The following is a 14,625-nucleotide window of genomic DNA, read 5'->3' on the forward strand; positions in this document are numbered from 1 at the left end:
TTCCTGATTTGTCAGAATAGGTTTATTTGGGGTTGCTGAATGGCTGATTCTGCCAAGACACTGTTCTAGTGCATGGATGGGCCCAAAGGTCCGGTACTGAACCCAGACTGCTCCAGGGCTAACTCTGGCTGACGGTCCTGCAGGCCAATACACTATACCCTACACCCTGCACCCTACACCATATACCATATACCCTATACCCTACACCATATGCCCAGGAAGCGTGCACACAGTAATGAATGTGCAACCGCATAGACATTTGTAAGCTGTACTTCAATTATTGTATTCCATAATTCAGAGAGGGATTTTTTATGTATTGTGGTCATAGTACAATTCCAATTTATGCTATCATAATGGAAATTGTAATTTGTATTGCAGACTTGCTTAGCATGTATTTGGAATGAGTTTAAAGCTGTACATTTGATAAAAAGTGAAGTAAGTGAAGTAAGGTCACTAACCTGCATAGCTAATGCCATTAGCCACATAGATACACAGCCTAGGAATCACAGTTGAGAATGAGACTTTAATCAGCACACTGACCTAAACCCATGTTGAACTCCAGTGGCGTCAAGAAGCCATTTCTGTCTCTGTCCAAACTTTCAAACACGGACTCCAACTGCTCTGGAGAGAGAGGCAGTTCTCCCTGCAACCTCTGTGAGAGTGAGAGAGAGAGAGAGAGACTGTCGGTAAGTCATTAATTAAAACTTGCTAAATCTAGAATACAAATTTAACAATCTCTATTCCAAAGCAATGCTACCTAGTGTTTCCAAAATTATTTAATGTAATTTGTCCCAGCATTTTTCCATCTTACCACCTGAACAGAATGTGGTCATTCAAACTTTATGTGAGCCAAACACTTTTAACAGCAGGACTAGATTTTGCATGTCCTTTTGCTTGTGTATCCGAGTGTCCTGCAATTCATTACTTTTATCTTACTATTTTTATCAGATATTGTAATTGGAAGATGCAGCTAAATGTCCAAATGGGGAGAATTATTGATTGTGGTACTGGAGCATTTGTGATCGGCAGGAAAACAAAGAAGGAGAAAACACTAAATAACCCAAGTTTGGGCTTTATTTTGTGGACGTGTGAAGTTGTTTGTGAATTCTGTCTGTTTACATTGGGTCAGAAGGTACAGAAGTTAACGGTCTTAAGAGCTGAGAGTCTGTGGTCATTGTGGTCACACACACACACACACACTTAGACTCGCACAGAAACACAGACGCGCGCGCGCGCACACACACACACACGTAGACTCGCACAGAAACACAGACACACGCGCGCACACACACACACACACACACACACACACACACACACACTCACCTGCATGTCCCTCTTGGTGATAAACCCCTTCTCTTCTTTATCGCAGAGCAGAAAGAGCTCCCTGGCCTTCCCCAGCCGGTCCTGCTGCGCCGAGCCCAGCTCCGACATCCTCTCCCCGGGGTCGGGGGACCCCGCCGGCCCCCTGCTTCGCCTGGGCCTGGGGCTCACTCCACCCCTTAACCTGGGGCTGGAGAGGGCTGCCTCCCCCCTGGCTTCCCCCACAAACACCTCCCCTGGATGCAACCAGCCAGACATCCCTGAGCAGGAGGAGAGACAGACAGACCTTCAGCCACTCTGCATTAAACAACAACACGCTGCACCACACCAATCGCCACCCAGCTTCTGATGCTCAGCATTGCGGTACAGACTTACGCTTCTCAGATGACTCCAACAATTTAAACGCACCAGAGAAGAGCAGGTAATGGAGCAAAGGAAAGCTGTTGAAAGGCAATTGGACTAAAAATATATGTACTGTACAAAAGGAGGGACCAACCTTTGTAAAGTAAAAAAAATTAAGAATATTTCGCAGATTCACGAAAGCTGTTCATATGAAATGAATCAGCAAACAAACCAAAACCGATATTAAGCAGTGCCGATCCTTCTGATCCTGAAACAATGTCTTTATATATACCAACGTAGCTCAGTGAACGGGCTAACTGATTGGGTATGTGTGGGTATTTGAGTAATGTATGAACCTGCACCCTCAGTCCACAGGAGAATGGCATGTCTTCAGGGGGTTTTCCCTTGCCACTGACTTGCTCTATGGGGGGTTTGGGCCAGGGAAAACCGTAAAACGTGTTCAGACAAATCCTTCATAAAATGTTCAACATCAATAAAACTTGATTGACCGATTTAAATGGGGTAGTCAGGTCAGCTGCTCCTTTCAGAAAGAGCGGGAAACGGAGAGTAAACGTTATCGTTAAATTCGGTTGCACGCCGGCCTTGTTTTGGATAGCAGCGCTCGCTGTGGTGTTTACAGACTGCAGTTATCTCCTTCTTGAACTGCAGTTCACAGTACGAGCTGCATTTTAAACGCTCGCTTCCTGTTAGATTTTTATGGCCCTTAAAGCGTCCAAGCAAAGTTAGCGTGAGGAACCGCTCCTCCAGAGTTAATGAGTAATGTGTCTGTTCCGCCTCGGTGCTTCTGAACAGAGGGTCGCGCCGGGAATGACACCGGACAGGATACGCCTCTGTACTGAACCTGCTGTACACACGCTTATACACCAGTATGAAACACACACATACACACACACACACATATATACATCAGCATGAGACACACACATACACACACACATATACACCAGCACGAGACACACACACACACACACACACACACACATATATACCAGCACGAGACACACACACACACACACATACACACCAGCACGAGACACACACACACATATATATATATACCAGCATGAGACACACACATACACATATACCAGCATGAGACACACACATACACATATACCAGCATGAGACACACACACACATATATATATATACCAGCATGAGACACACACATACACATATACCAGCATGAGACACACACACACACACACACATATATACCAGCACGAGACACATACACACATACACACACATATATATATACCAGCATGAGACACACACGCACATACACACACACACATAAGCAAGACACACAGACACACTCATATACAGGCATGAGACACACACACACCCACACATATACACGCATCGCACACGCACAGGCATGACGCACGCTTAAAGATATGCAGGCATGCGACCAGGCGCACAGGCGCACACACACACACACACACACACACACGTGCACACGCACACACGGCACGCGCGCGGTTATCCGCAGTGTTCTGGAAACCACCTGCTCACTGCAGAACCCACTCAACTGCACGCTCCCAAAATACAAAAGCAGAGTTTTTTTTTTTTTTTTTTTTTTCGCGATTCCGTCATACCGCCTTCAGGCGCAGAACAGAGCGACGAACGGCGTCTCGGAGCACGTCGTCATCCCGCGAGGGCCGGGGAGGACCGCGCAAGCGGAGACCCCGAGGCCGAAAAGGGAAACCCCCGCCCGCCCGCGAGAGCTCGCGCCCAGGTTCGAAGTTTTTCGAGCGGCTCGCTTTCGAGAGCCACGCAACGGTTGCTTGGAGACAGCGCCTCATTGCGCCGCCTGCCTCCCCAATCACCGAGGCATGCCCTGGCCCGACGAGTTTTGTCCTGGGCTGGAACAAGAAACAGTGAGCTCGTAAATCAGCTGATCCCGACCCCAACCCTTATCGAGAGTGACTCAGAGTGACTCGCGTATTTTCGCTGCTAGACTTTTACTGGGGGAAGAACGATAGCCTTTTGTTTTTAGTATGCAACAGCGTGCTGAATCAATATCAGGTACAGAACAGGTGTTCCCAAACTTGGCTGTGACCCAGTTTTACCATTTTCCTCTTTGTATTTTAGCATATGAATATACAGCACAGACACAAACTGCGGAAGCACTTCATAAACACGGTTTGATGATTGATGCGATGTCTTGCAACAATTGCTGCTTTTGATAAATGCAACGTAACAAATGTAAGATCATCATAAAACAAAAATGAAGAAATTTGCATTCAAGTAAAACAAGTAAAAATCATAACACCTTCCCATATGTTTTAGTTCATACTGACATCATTAAGCAGTCTAATGTACACAACCAAAAGTATGTAGACACCCCTTCTAGTTTGTGCTTTTGGCTATTTCAGCCACACCTGTTGCTAACAGGTGCACACAATCAAGCATACAGCCCATGCAATCTCCATTGACAAACACTGGCTGTAGAATGAATTGTACTAAAGAGCTCAGTGACTTTCAACGTGGCACTGACATAGGATGCCACCTTTCCAACAAGTCAGTTTGTCAAATGTATGCCCTGCTAGAGCTGCCCCAATCAACCGTAAGTGCAGTTATTGTGTAGTGGAGACGTACAGGAGCAATATATCCTCAGCCGCAAAGCGGTAGGCCACACAAGCTCACAGAATGGGACCGCTGAGTGCTGAAGTGTTTAGTGCATAAAAATAACCTGTTCTCCAGAGCAGTGGAAACGCGTTCTCTGGAGCGATGAATCTCTCTGGAGTGATGAGTTCTCTACAGCACACAGTGACGTTCTAGAGAATTGTGCGCTCCCAACTTTGTGGCAATGGTTTGGGGAGGGCCCTTTCCTGTTTTAGCAGGACAATGCCCCCCACGCACCAAGCAAGGCCCATAAAGAAATGGTTAGCTGATTTTGGTGGGGAAGACCTTGACCGGCCTGCACAGAGCCCTGACTTGCACCCCTTTGGGATGAATCGGAATGCCGACTGCGAGCAAGGCCTTACTCTCAACATCAGTCCCCTTGTGGCTGAATGGAAGCGCATCCCTGAAGCCATGTTCCAAGCTTTCCCAGAAGAGTGGAGGCCATTACAGCAGCAAAGGGGGGTCCATATTACTCCATATTATCGCCCATGGCTTTAGAATGAGATGTTCAACAAGCATGGGTGTGACGCTCAGGTGTCCATATATTTTAGGAAATGTAGTGTAGCTTACGGTTGGAAATTATATAATCAGCGTTAACATTTTTCTACATTAGGTCAAAATATGCATGCGGTGAAAAGCATTTTTTTCTTTTTTGGTTTTTTGGCTTGTATATTTTATTTCAAATTACCGATGGTCACAATGTCATCACCACTCGAAAAGAAGATAACCATTTCAAATGCATTTTTACGGACAAAAATGAAACAAGAGAAAAAAGGGCACAGACGGAAACTGTATATCAAATTCAAGTGCTTTCATTTCCACGCAGGGTGATGTCATTTGTTTTGGCATATAGCTCACAGAAATCAGATATCAAGAGGATAAACACCAGTAGGGGAAACAATTGTAAAAAAAAGACTACAATATCGAATTACCAGCACACACACTGGTCATTGTGGAGTTGATCGGCTTGATTCGTATCACTTTGGAAGGGATTCGCCACTGGACTGGACTCAATCCCTCCCAGCGTCCACCAGTCCTGGCAAGCGAGCACCAATCAGAGCGCCAGCTGGCTGCGGTGGCCGTCAATTTGGCACTCCAGCGGACGGCTAGCGGTAGCGTCTTTACCGACACTCCCATTGACATTCGTCGCTGGGAAGTCCACATCTTGCAGGTGTTCTAGGGACAAGTTAGTCTTATGTTCTTGGTTTTTTTTTGTTTGCTTTTTTTTCCAGATGGGTGGGTCGACCTGACCCTGAGACAGGTTAATCCAGAACGAACAGAAAATTAACTGAGTAGGCATCTCTGAGGAATGTGCGTCAGGGACGTGCAGTCATGGTCTGTCTGACTGTGTGTGTGCGTGTCTGTCTGTCTGTGTGTGTCTGTGCGAGTCTGCATGTGTGTGTCTGTGTGTGTGCGTGTCTGTCTGTCTGTGTGTGTCTGTCAGTCTGGGTCTTTGCATCTGTCTGTATGTGTCTGTGTGAGTCTGCATGTGTGTGTCTGTGTCTGTCTGTGTGTCTGTGCGTCTGTCTGTGTGTGTCTGCATGTGTGTGTCTGTCTGTGTGTGTGCGTCTGTGCGTCTGTGTCTGCATGTGTGTGTCTGTGTGCGTCTACGTGTCTGTCAGTATGAATCCTAGACTTCTTCCAGAACATTAATCTGATCCATCTATAATGGACTTCAATATTTGTCTCAGATGTCACTGCAATTCGTAACTGTAGGTCAGCAATCCTGCTTAGAAATACACTCTGACTATTATTATAACTGCTATTGTTGTTATTATTATTATTATTACTAGTAGAAGTATTTCTCTCCCTCTCTCTGTCCCTCCCTCCCTTCTCCCTACAGACTCATGTCATATGACAGGATCCTGCTGAGCGGTGTGTGAATCCGGGGTTGTACTGAAGGGGGGGGGGAGGGGGGGGGGCATGCTTAAGCATTCCCCTCTTGTCAAATGCTGGGACCTTGACTACAAGCACCACCCCTCCCCCCCCCCCGCTGCTGCTGTACAGGTCAGGGACACTGCACTGCGTCACCTCTCCCGGAAAAATCCCCCCCCCCCAAGCACCTGGATCCCAGCAAACTCTCTCATACCTTTGCTGAACACAGTAATTAACCACGGCTTCTAAATTACTGAACACAGTAATCACACAGGGCCTCTATTTACTGAACACAATAATCACCCAGACTATCCCGCCTTCCCTGAACATATCAGTCGCTCAGACTCTTTCGTACCGTTACTAAACACAGCAAGCCTTCACTGAAATCAGTGGCCTCTCAGGACAGGCAGACGGGTGTAAACCACACAAACGCACGCTCTCTGCCTGGCGATAGGCTTGTTTACTCAGCTATTACCAGCAGTTTACAGAACAGCGCCGGGAAGACAAACACACGCCACCTTACAGCAAAGAACCGCCAAGAACAGAGAACAGAGAGGAGACACAAAACAATCTGCACAAACACAGAGCTCTCGCAAGGCCAAACCCACCTCATCCGCCCTGCACCCGGAACAGCCTGTGTAACTCAGCTCAGACGGTACAACCGGAGCCCAGAGCAGGACCACTGACCCTGGATCAGCCTTCCTCTAGCCATATGCTAACCCTGTTCAGAATGAGCTTACAGGCATGCTGACCCTGGATCAGTGTTCCTCTAGCCATATGCTAACCCTGTTCAGAACAAGCTCGGAGGCAGTCTGACCCAGGATCAGCCTTCCTCTAGCCACATGCTAACCCTGTTCAGAACGAGCTCAGAGGTAGTCTGACCCTGGATCAGCCTTCCTCTAGCACGTTAACCCTGTTCAGAACGAGCTCGGAGGCAGTCTGACCCAGGATCAGCCTTCCTCTAGCCACATGCTAACCCTGTTCAGAAAGAGCTCAGAGGCAGTCTGACCCTGGATCAGCCTTCCTCTAGCACGTTAACCCTGTTCAGAAAGAGCTCAGAGGCAGTCTGATCCTGGATCAGCCCTCCTGCCCCGAGGGGAACTACATCGCAGTCACTCAGGAGACGCTCATATCCAAGGCCGTTTACAGTGGAAAACAGCCGCGTTACTCTCAGAAGCACAAACATGCCGTATCAGCAAGAAGGCCGAGAGGCCCATTCATAATCAATAAATGTAATATTAACCTAAAAAATGAACCATATGCATTGCAACAAAAAATAGAAGTAGATATATAACCTAGGTTTACGCAGCTATCTCTGTAACATGGCTGCGTAAAGATAGGTTACAAAAACTCATCCTATTTACTCTAGGATCTTTACCACCCCCCCCCCCTCCCACACACACACACACCTCCACCCCCACCACCACCACCCCCACCCTGTCAGCCACTCTCCAGGATGTGCTGAGCGAGGAACAGGATAGTGTCAGGTGATGCAAAAGAGAGAGGAAAGGAGGGAGAGAGGGAGGGAGGGAGAAAAGTCTGAACAGACAGACGCATGCAAATAAAGCACTCAAAGCCATTTGCATTCCCACACGCGTCGCATTAGTGAACAGATTACAAGGAAGAGGGGAAAAAATAGAAATTAGGGGAACCCGGACAAAAAACACTAAGAGGGGATTCCACAGTGTAACCACGGGAGGGGTGTGAATTCAAAATTTGTATGTAAACTGTCCCTAAAGCCCTGTACATATACTTATTTTACGTGAGAACTGCCCTCAGGCCAAAAGCATTAGTCCACCTGTAGTTTTTTTTTTTTTAAACCTTAGGTTGAGAAGAGTCCAGTCAATATATGCGCATTTATTGAATAACAAAACCAAAGTACGGACTTTTTTTTCCAATTTCTACCTACAATAATACAAAAAGATGAGTTTTACTTAAAAATAATGATAGACACAGCTTTCCTCAAAAAAAAAGCCTCCTTTGGCCTTAATTACAATTTCAACAAATTGTAGGAAGTCTATACAGTCATTTTGCAAATGGGGGGTGGGGGGTGGGAGGGAGGTGGAATTGACTGAAATCTTATCCACCTTAAGTTGTTTTAAAACTCCAGATAGCCTAACACCATTGGCTTATAGTGTAAGTAAAATAGGCACTAAAGCTGCACGAAATTTGGCAAAGGCGGCGGCGTTAGGCTTAGATGTGTGGGGCCAAGTAAACATGTTGTGGCAAGGCTATTTCCTGTGAGGAATTGCAAAGAAACTTAAGATTTCCAGGTGCAGTGTTCAGTACACACTCAGAAGGGTCCAGCTGATGGGCAGTAATGTTAACAGGAGAAGACCAAGGAAGATCAAGAGGCAGTAGACAAATGTCTTCTGGCGTCTAGCAAAAGCAACCATTGTAAAATTGCACCACACCTACAGAAATAACTCAATGCAGGCAGAGAGAAACTGGTTGCCCTGACTACAGTGAAACAGTAACTATGATCTGCTGGTCTAAAAGGATGTGCATCTGCCTTTTCCCAATCTTGATGGCCCAGTGTTGATGGTGCTCGGCCCACTGGAGTCTTTTCTTCTTGTTAACAGCAGATAGCAAGGGCTTTTCGCAGACACACTTCCTTTTAGATCTGAAGACTGTAGTAGCCATTTCATTGTAGGCATGGGAACTAGTTTCTTTCTAGCTGCATTGAGTTCTTCCACACAGGAGGCCATCAACCACACCACAAAACACCTTTTTTAGACAGATTTAGGTCAGAGTAGAAAAGTTATTTGCTGGAAGACTCACTTCTGTTCCTTTCCATTAGTAGACAGGGATAGCGGACTGTGTTTTTAGGTTAGGAGTTGCTTAGCCGGCCTGTCAACTGCCCAGACCATCCTGTCAGCTTAAGACTGGTAAAGTGTTTTTTTTTTTCCCCCGCAGTGTTTGTAATTATTATTAATCTTGTCAATGATATTCATAGACCCACCACTAGAGCCAGTACAACAGATTTTGTCCCTTGTCCCTTTGTCCCTTGTCCGCAAAAATTCATTGGCAAAAAACACTTGTCCATACTTGGCAGCAATTGAACAGAATCAACTGCCATCAAATATTAAAGTAATTCCCACTGATAACCGTTTCAAAATAGCGGTGAATTCAAAACACTATCAGTTCAGAATATGAGGATATAGTGGTAATATTCATTATACTACATTACAGGCAGCATTACAGATGTTCTTATCCAGAGTGACTTACACAACTTTTACAAAGCATTTACATAGCATCCATCTTTACGGCTGGATACATACGGAAGCAATGCAGGTTAAGTACCTCGCTCAAGGGTACAACGGCAGTGTCCTACCTTACAAGACATTATACTACGCTGTCAATCGATTATGAGAAAACAGAGGTCATATTCAAAAGAATATGAGGCTACTGTGGTCAATATACACATTGAAAGCATGATAGGGTAAGAGAGTGAAGAGGGATGAGTCTTACTTTCGAGAATTTTACTGAAGCAAATCAGGTGAAGCACCTCGCTTAAGGTACGACAACAATGGCTCACCTGGCAATCAAACACACATTTGACTTACAAACCCAATCCCCTAATCATTATGCTAGACTGCTGCCTCACGAGGAGCAGGACATGAATCGCTTCAAAGAGAGAATAACTTCTAGAAATATCGAGCGGTAGATTTTTATGTGATCACATAAAGCTGTAAAAGCCCACACCAGCAAAACCCCATCCCAGCAAAGCAGCTGCGTAAACAGCGTCCAGCTGACGTGCAAAAAACCACGAAATACAATCAAACATAGAAATGTGCAAAATAAGATGATAGCTTAAACATGATTTGTATAGTTATTTTGTCTATATATTTCCCCCCTTGGCTAAATTTGAAATCTGACATTCGACTCTGAATTGTTACCTTGCTGATTTTTCCTACAAGTCATCTGTTTAACACATGCATCCCTCCTAGTTTGCGCATTCAGTTACTGATGTGAAACTACTTGCATACAATGTAGGTAGCTTCACATCAGTATACATACTTCACATACAATTTTCAACAATCAGCCACATGCTTTAAAACAGGACAGACCTTCAAAATCATAAGATTATTCCAGCTTTTAAAAGCTGAACACAGCACAATGTACCACAAACACCCCCATTCGCTGTCAGTCTCAGGAAAGCTCAAACATGTAGCTGTGGATCGCAAGGGTTCAATATAAGGGACCTTGACCAATTCATTGCCGAATTGTTCGTTACACTATATCTTATTTTTCACAGCAATGGAACAATTATAATAATACTGGTCGTGTTATCAATCACAGACACCCCTGACAATGAACTGAATTATAGGTAGGCCTATACTAAGAACTTCCTAACAATATCTGCGTCAAATATCCGTTAATATATATATATATATATATATTAATTATATTATAATAATATTATAATATATATATATTATAATATTAATTATACAACGCAACATACAAAAAAACGGAGTGTTTTATGTAAGTTAGCGTTTGGTTTATCTGCTGAACTACCTCAGACGAGGTTATTATGTACATTATACATAACAAAACGTTTAGGGTTAATTCAGCTCAGGGTACGTTTTACCCCGACGGGCAACATTGAATTGGTTTGTCAACTCACAGTTAGTGTTCTACTGTAAACTGTATCGCTGAAGCTCGGTGATTTACAGAGCATGAGTAAACTGTCAAGTTAATTTTATTCTGGTATATTTGACGCCGGGTTGACGTCCCATTTTGAAAAATACACGATTAATGCGTGAATAAAAAAAATATTTAAAAAACACTATATACAGCATCTTTCAGCATTCATTCAAACTTTGTTCATGTGTCGTGTATGTATTACAGCGTGAGCGCTAAAGCACATTCATGCATAGGAATGACAATTTGTTCAACTCCATCAAAAAAAAAAAAAAAAGATGTCTTATATCTTAATATATAGTAACCGCGTAAAACATATGCCAGAAAAGTATAATGTGTTCCAATTGGCTCAACATTGATGGCATAATTTAGATATATAGGAGTTTAAAGCCTACAGATTGCATACTACATATGAATAATTCAGGCAACTATAGACTAGTGCAAGGTCCTAATCCTGTTCTGATACTACCCTCTGAGTTTTACGACATGTATGCCTAAATAAATGAGTTCTGTTCAAGGAAACCTGATCTTAATTAAGTTGTTATGTGTAGCCTAGAGCATGAATAACTGCGTCCGCACCAGCTTGTTTTGCCAGATGTTTAGTTTGAGCACTATAAGGTAACGTGTGGAATTTGGCTGCATTATACAGCTCAAGATTATTATTATTATTATTATTATTATTCCCTCTACACTCTTAAGTTATTTATTGATCCCAAACTGCGTATACGTATCAAAAGACATGTATGTGGAGGGTCATTTGAAACTATGTAGCCGAACACGTAGCCTACTACTCTGAAAGTTAGGACACAGGAGTTCCCTTTCGGTATCGCCTGTGCAAACAACCTGGAGCCGTTTGCCCTGGGTTGAGCGATATGCAGTTTAAAATTCCTTTCTCACACTCCAAAAACAATCGAACTTTTAACACACGCTTTAGCAGGAAATGAACCAACCGAGCGTTACAAATTAATAAATGCCAGTCGATATGGTAGACTCACCTTCCCCTTATCAGAATGTGCGCCTATTAGTGCAACCACACAGTGGCAGGTGTACAACTATGACGGCTCTCTCTCTCTCTCCCCCATCTCTCTCTCCATTGGGTTGTAATCAAATCAAATAGCCAATGCGATCACTAATGCTTCAGGGCATTGTGACGACTAATACTAATATAACACGCCATTATGAAAATTACTCTACCTTTTTACAGACAGCCCACATTTCAGGGCGGCCACTTAATCTATACGCCAAACATTTCACCCTGAGCCCAAACTTTCGCCTTTTCTTCCACTAGGTGGCAAAGTGAAACACTCCACACATTTCTCGTGCACGTTTTCGGATTACCATATGTATTGGTGTACATGCACTGTCTGTAATACCGTAATTTCATTTTATCTGCATCCTTGTACTCCACTCATAAAGAATCAAAGTCCATATTTTTATCCGTTCGGCGGATCATTTTGAACATAATTCCATATATCAAATGTTAGCTTTTATTTGTCACTCATTTTTCTGTAGGGTGTTTATCAAAAAAAAGTGCATAAACTGTATATTCAACAGTAGCGAAGCATTTATAGGCTGTTTTTATTTTATGTTATACGTAACGTGCTTTGTGCTGCTGAACATCGCATGGAAGGTTCTACTGTATTAAAAAAAGGCTACATTCTTATTATCATTTATTTATTTATTATCATTTACCATGATCCTGACCAGGTTAATCTTATAGTACTATGAGCCTGACCAGGTTAACCTTACAGTACTATGAGCCTGACCAGGTTCATTTTACAGTACCATGAGCCTGACCAGTACTGACCTGGTTAATTTCACACTACTAAGAGCCTGACCAGTACTGACCAAGTTAATCTTACAGTACTATGACCCTGACTAGGTTTAAATGCTAATGTGAGACCACATTACCCAGATTCCAGGGATGCGCTCTGCAAATAACCCCATTGTTGGTTACTTCTTCTGATGAATCTACTGCAATCAACACGTAACTGAGAGAGAACGTTCTTCTGACCTCGTGTGAGAAATATAAAGAAATTAGACTCGTCTCTAGCTGTCCCTACCTAGAGAGACATACCCGATAGGAGAGCCATCCCCAGGGAGGAGAGAAGATTTCCTTTATTTGCAGCTCAGGATATGGCCAAGTGCTAAAGCCTGAGGGACAGTCGCTTACTGAATCCAGTCAATCATGCAATATTACAAAAACAATTTAATACATTTTCTCATATTGCAAAGTTGTCAGATTTTTTTATTAGTTGCTCTTTCTAGATTTTGGAACACTGTACTTTCCTTTTTTGGATACTTTTTCATAAGCACAATGTATGAAAGATTTATTTCTCAAATGTATTTTATTTTTTAATATTAGTAATTTTTTGGTAGTTTTTTTGGGGGGGTGAGAGAAAGAAAGAGAGAGGGAAAGTGTGTGAGGTTTGAGAGAGAGAGAGAGAGAGAGAGAGAGAGAGAGAGAGGAAATGTGTGTGGAAGAGAGAGAAAGAGAGAGATTGGTACTTTCGTCTCCCATTTTGTGTCAATTTTGTGTCCTTTGTAGGAATTTTGGAGACTTTGACCTATGACATATTTTAATATACCACATCACCTACAAACCAGTAAATTTTCACAAGACTCATTCAAATAAATAAATAAATAAATAAATAAGCCCCTCTCCCCCAACTCTCATAGCCAACACACACCTGTCAGGGACATGAGGATTATGTGAACTATGTTTAATTTATGAATCTATGGGTTTTAAGGAGTTAATACCCTCATTTGACGTCTGGCACTCTGAATACCAAACCCAAGAGTATCAACAGTTAAAACCTCTTAATTATCCAACAAGCAAAGTAAATTTAGTTGATTTGAATTTGTTAATTGTTATCAAATATATAAATTATTAAATAAATTACGAATTAGTTGATAGGCAGAGCAACCTGTTGGATCAACCTTTGTCAAATGTAAAACTCACTACCAGATTCAAATTAAGAAATGAATTAAGTTGCATCAAGTATTCACATCTGATCCAAGGACAAGGTTCAACCAACCACACACCATCACACACCCACAGCCCTTTGTGACAACCCATGGGGATCTTTAGAAGACATAGAAGCCACCCACAGTACATCCATTGTGTATAATGGATGAAACAATGCATGCAGGGCAGAATTAGGCCAATATCCTTGACTAATAAACAGCCAAATTAAGGAAACATAAAAACGAGCGACCCCAAATCTTATCCCTATGTGCAATTCCAAGAGCTGAACACAGAAAGGAGTCCCCTCAGCCTGCTCGTCATGAGGTTGAGTTCACTTGCAGATACTGACACTACTAACATCTATCAGCCTCAGGGCAGCCATACATTATTTCAAAAAAAAATTAGACAAAAGCAAATTATGTATCACTTATTTGAACAATGGTGACAACATGGCGATAACAAATTGAGAAAAGCACCGACAATGCACAGATTCAGTGAACACAGCCTGGCTGAAGAAACTGGCTGGCCAGAGAGGACAGGCTGTGCTCCCACAGCAATCAGGGGGCAGTGGAGACAGAGTAGTATTACCTTACAGAACGGCCAAAATAACAGTATATAAGAAAAAACTTTATTTAAAAAATTGGACTATAATCTAATAAAAACTCCCCTGGACACTGGGGGTGGGGGGGAACAGAATGTGAGGTGTTGGCTGCAAAATATGTGGTCTCCTGTCACATAATGAGGGACAACCAGTGAGTTACCATATTTGTCTTGTTAATAGTTTTTGTCATTTTTACAGCTCCTGTCATTCAACAAGT

General features: G+C 43.2%; 1 protein-coding gene across 1 annotated transcript in view; it reads right to left on the reverse strand.

Annotated features, from left to right (window-relative positions):
- Positions 1–12,115, reverse strand: part of cracr2b (calcium release activated channel regulator 2B) — a 33,656-nt gene extending 21,541 nt beyond the window's left edge. The window contains exons 1-3 of the mRNA XM_035395292.1: positions 11,835–12,115; positions 1,327–1,583; positions 541–652 (exon numbers count right to left, since the gene is read on the reverse strand). Coding sequence (XP_035251183.1) covers positions 541–652; positions 1,327–1,581 — 367 coding nt within the window. The 5' untranslated portion in view covers positions 1,582–1,583; positions 11,835–12,115. The remainder of the gene's footprint in view (positions 1–540; positions 653–1,326; positions 1,584–11,834) is intronic.
- Positions 12,116–14,625: the final 2,510 nt, after the last annotated feature.

This window comes from Anguilla anguilla, chromosome 16 (genome assembly GCF_013347855.1).
Source record: "Anguilla anguilla isolate fAngAng1 chromosome 16, fAngAng1.pri, whole genome shotgun sequence".
In the NCBI taxonomy this organism is placed as follows: Eukaryota; Metazoa; Chordata; class Actinopteri; order Anguilliformes; family Anguillidae; genus Anguilla; species Anguilla anguilla.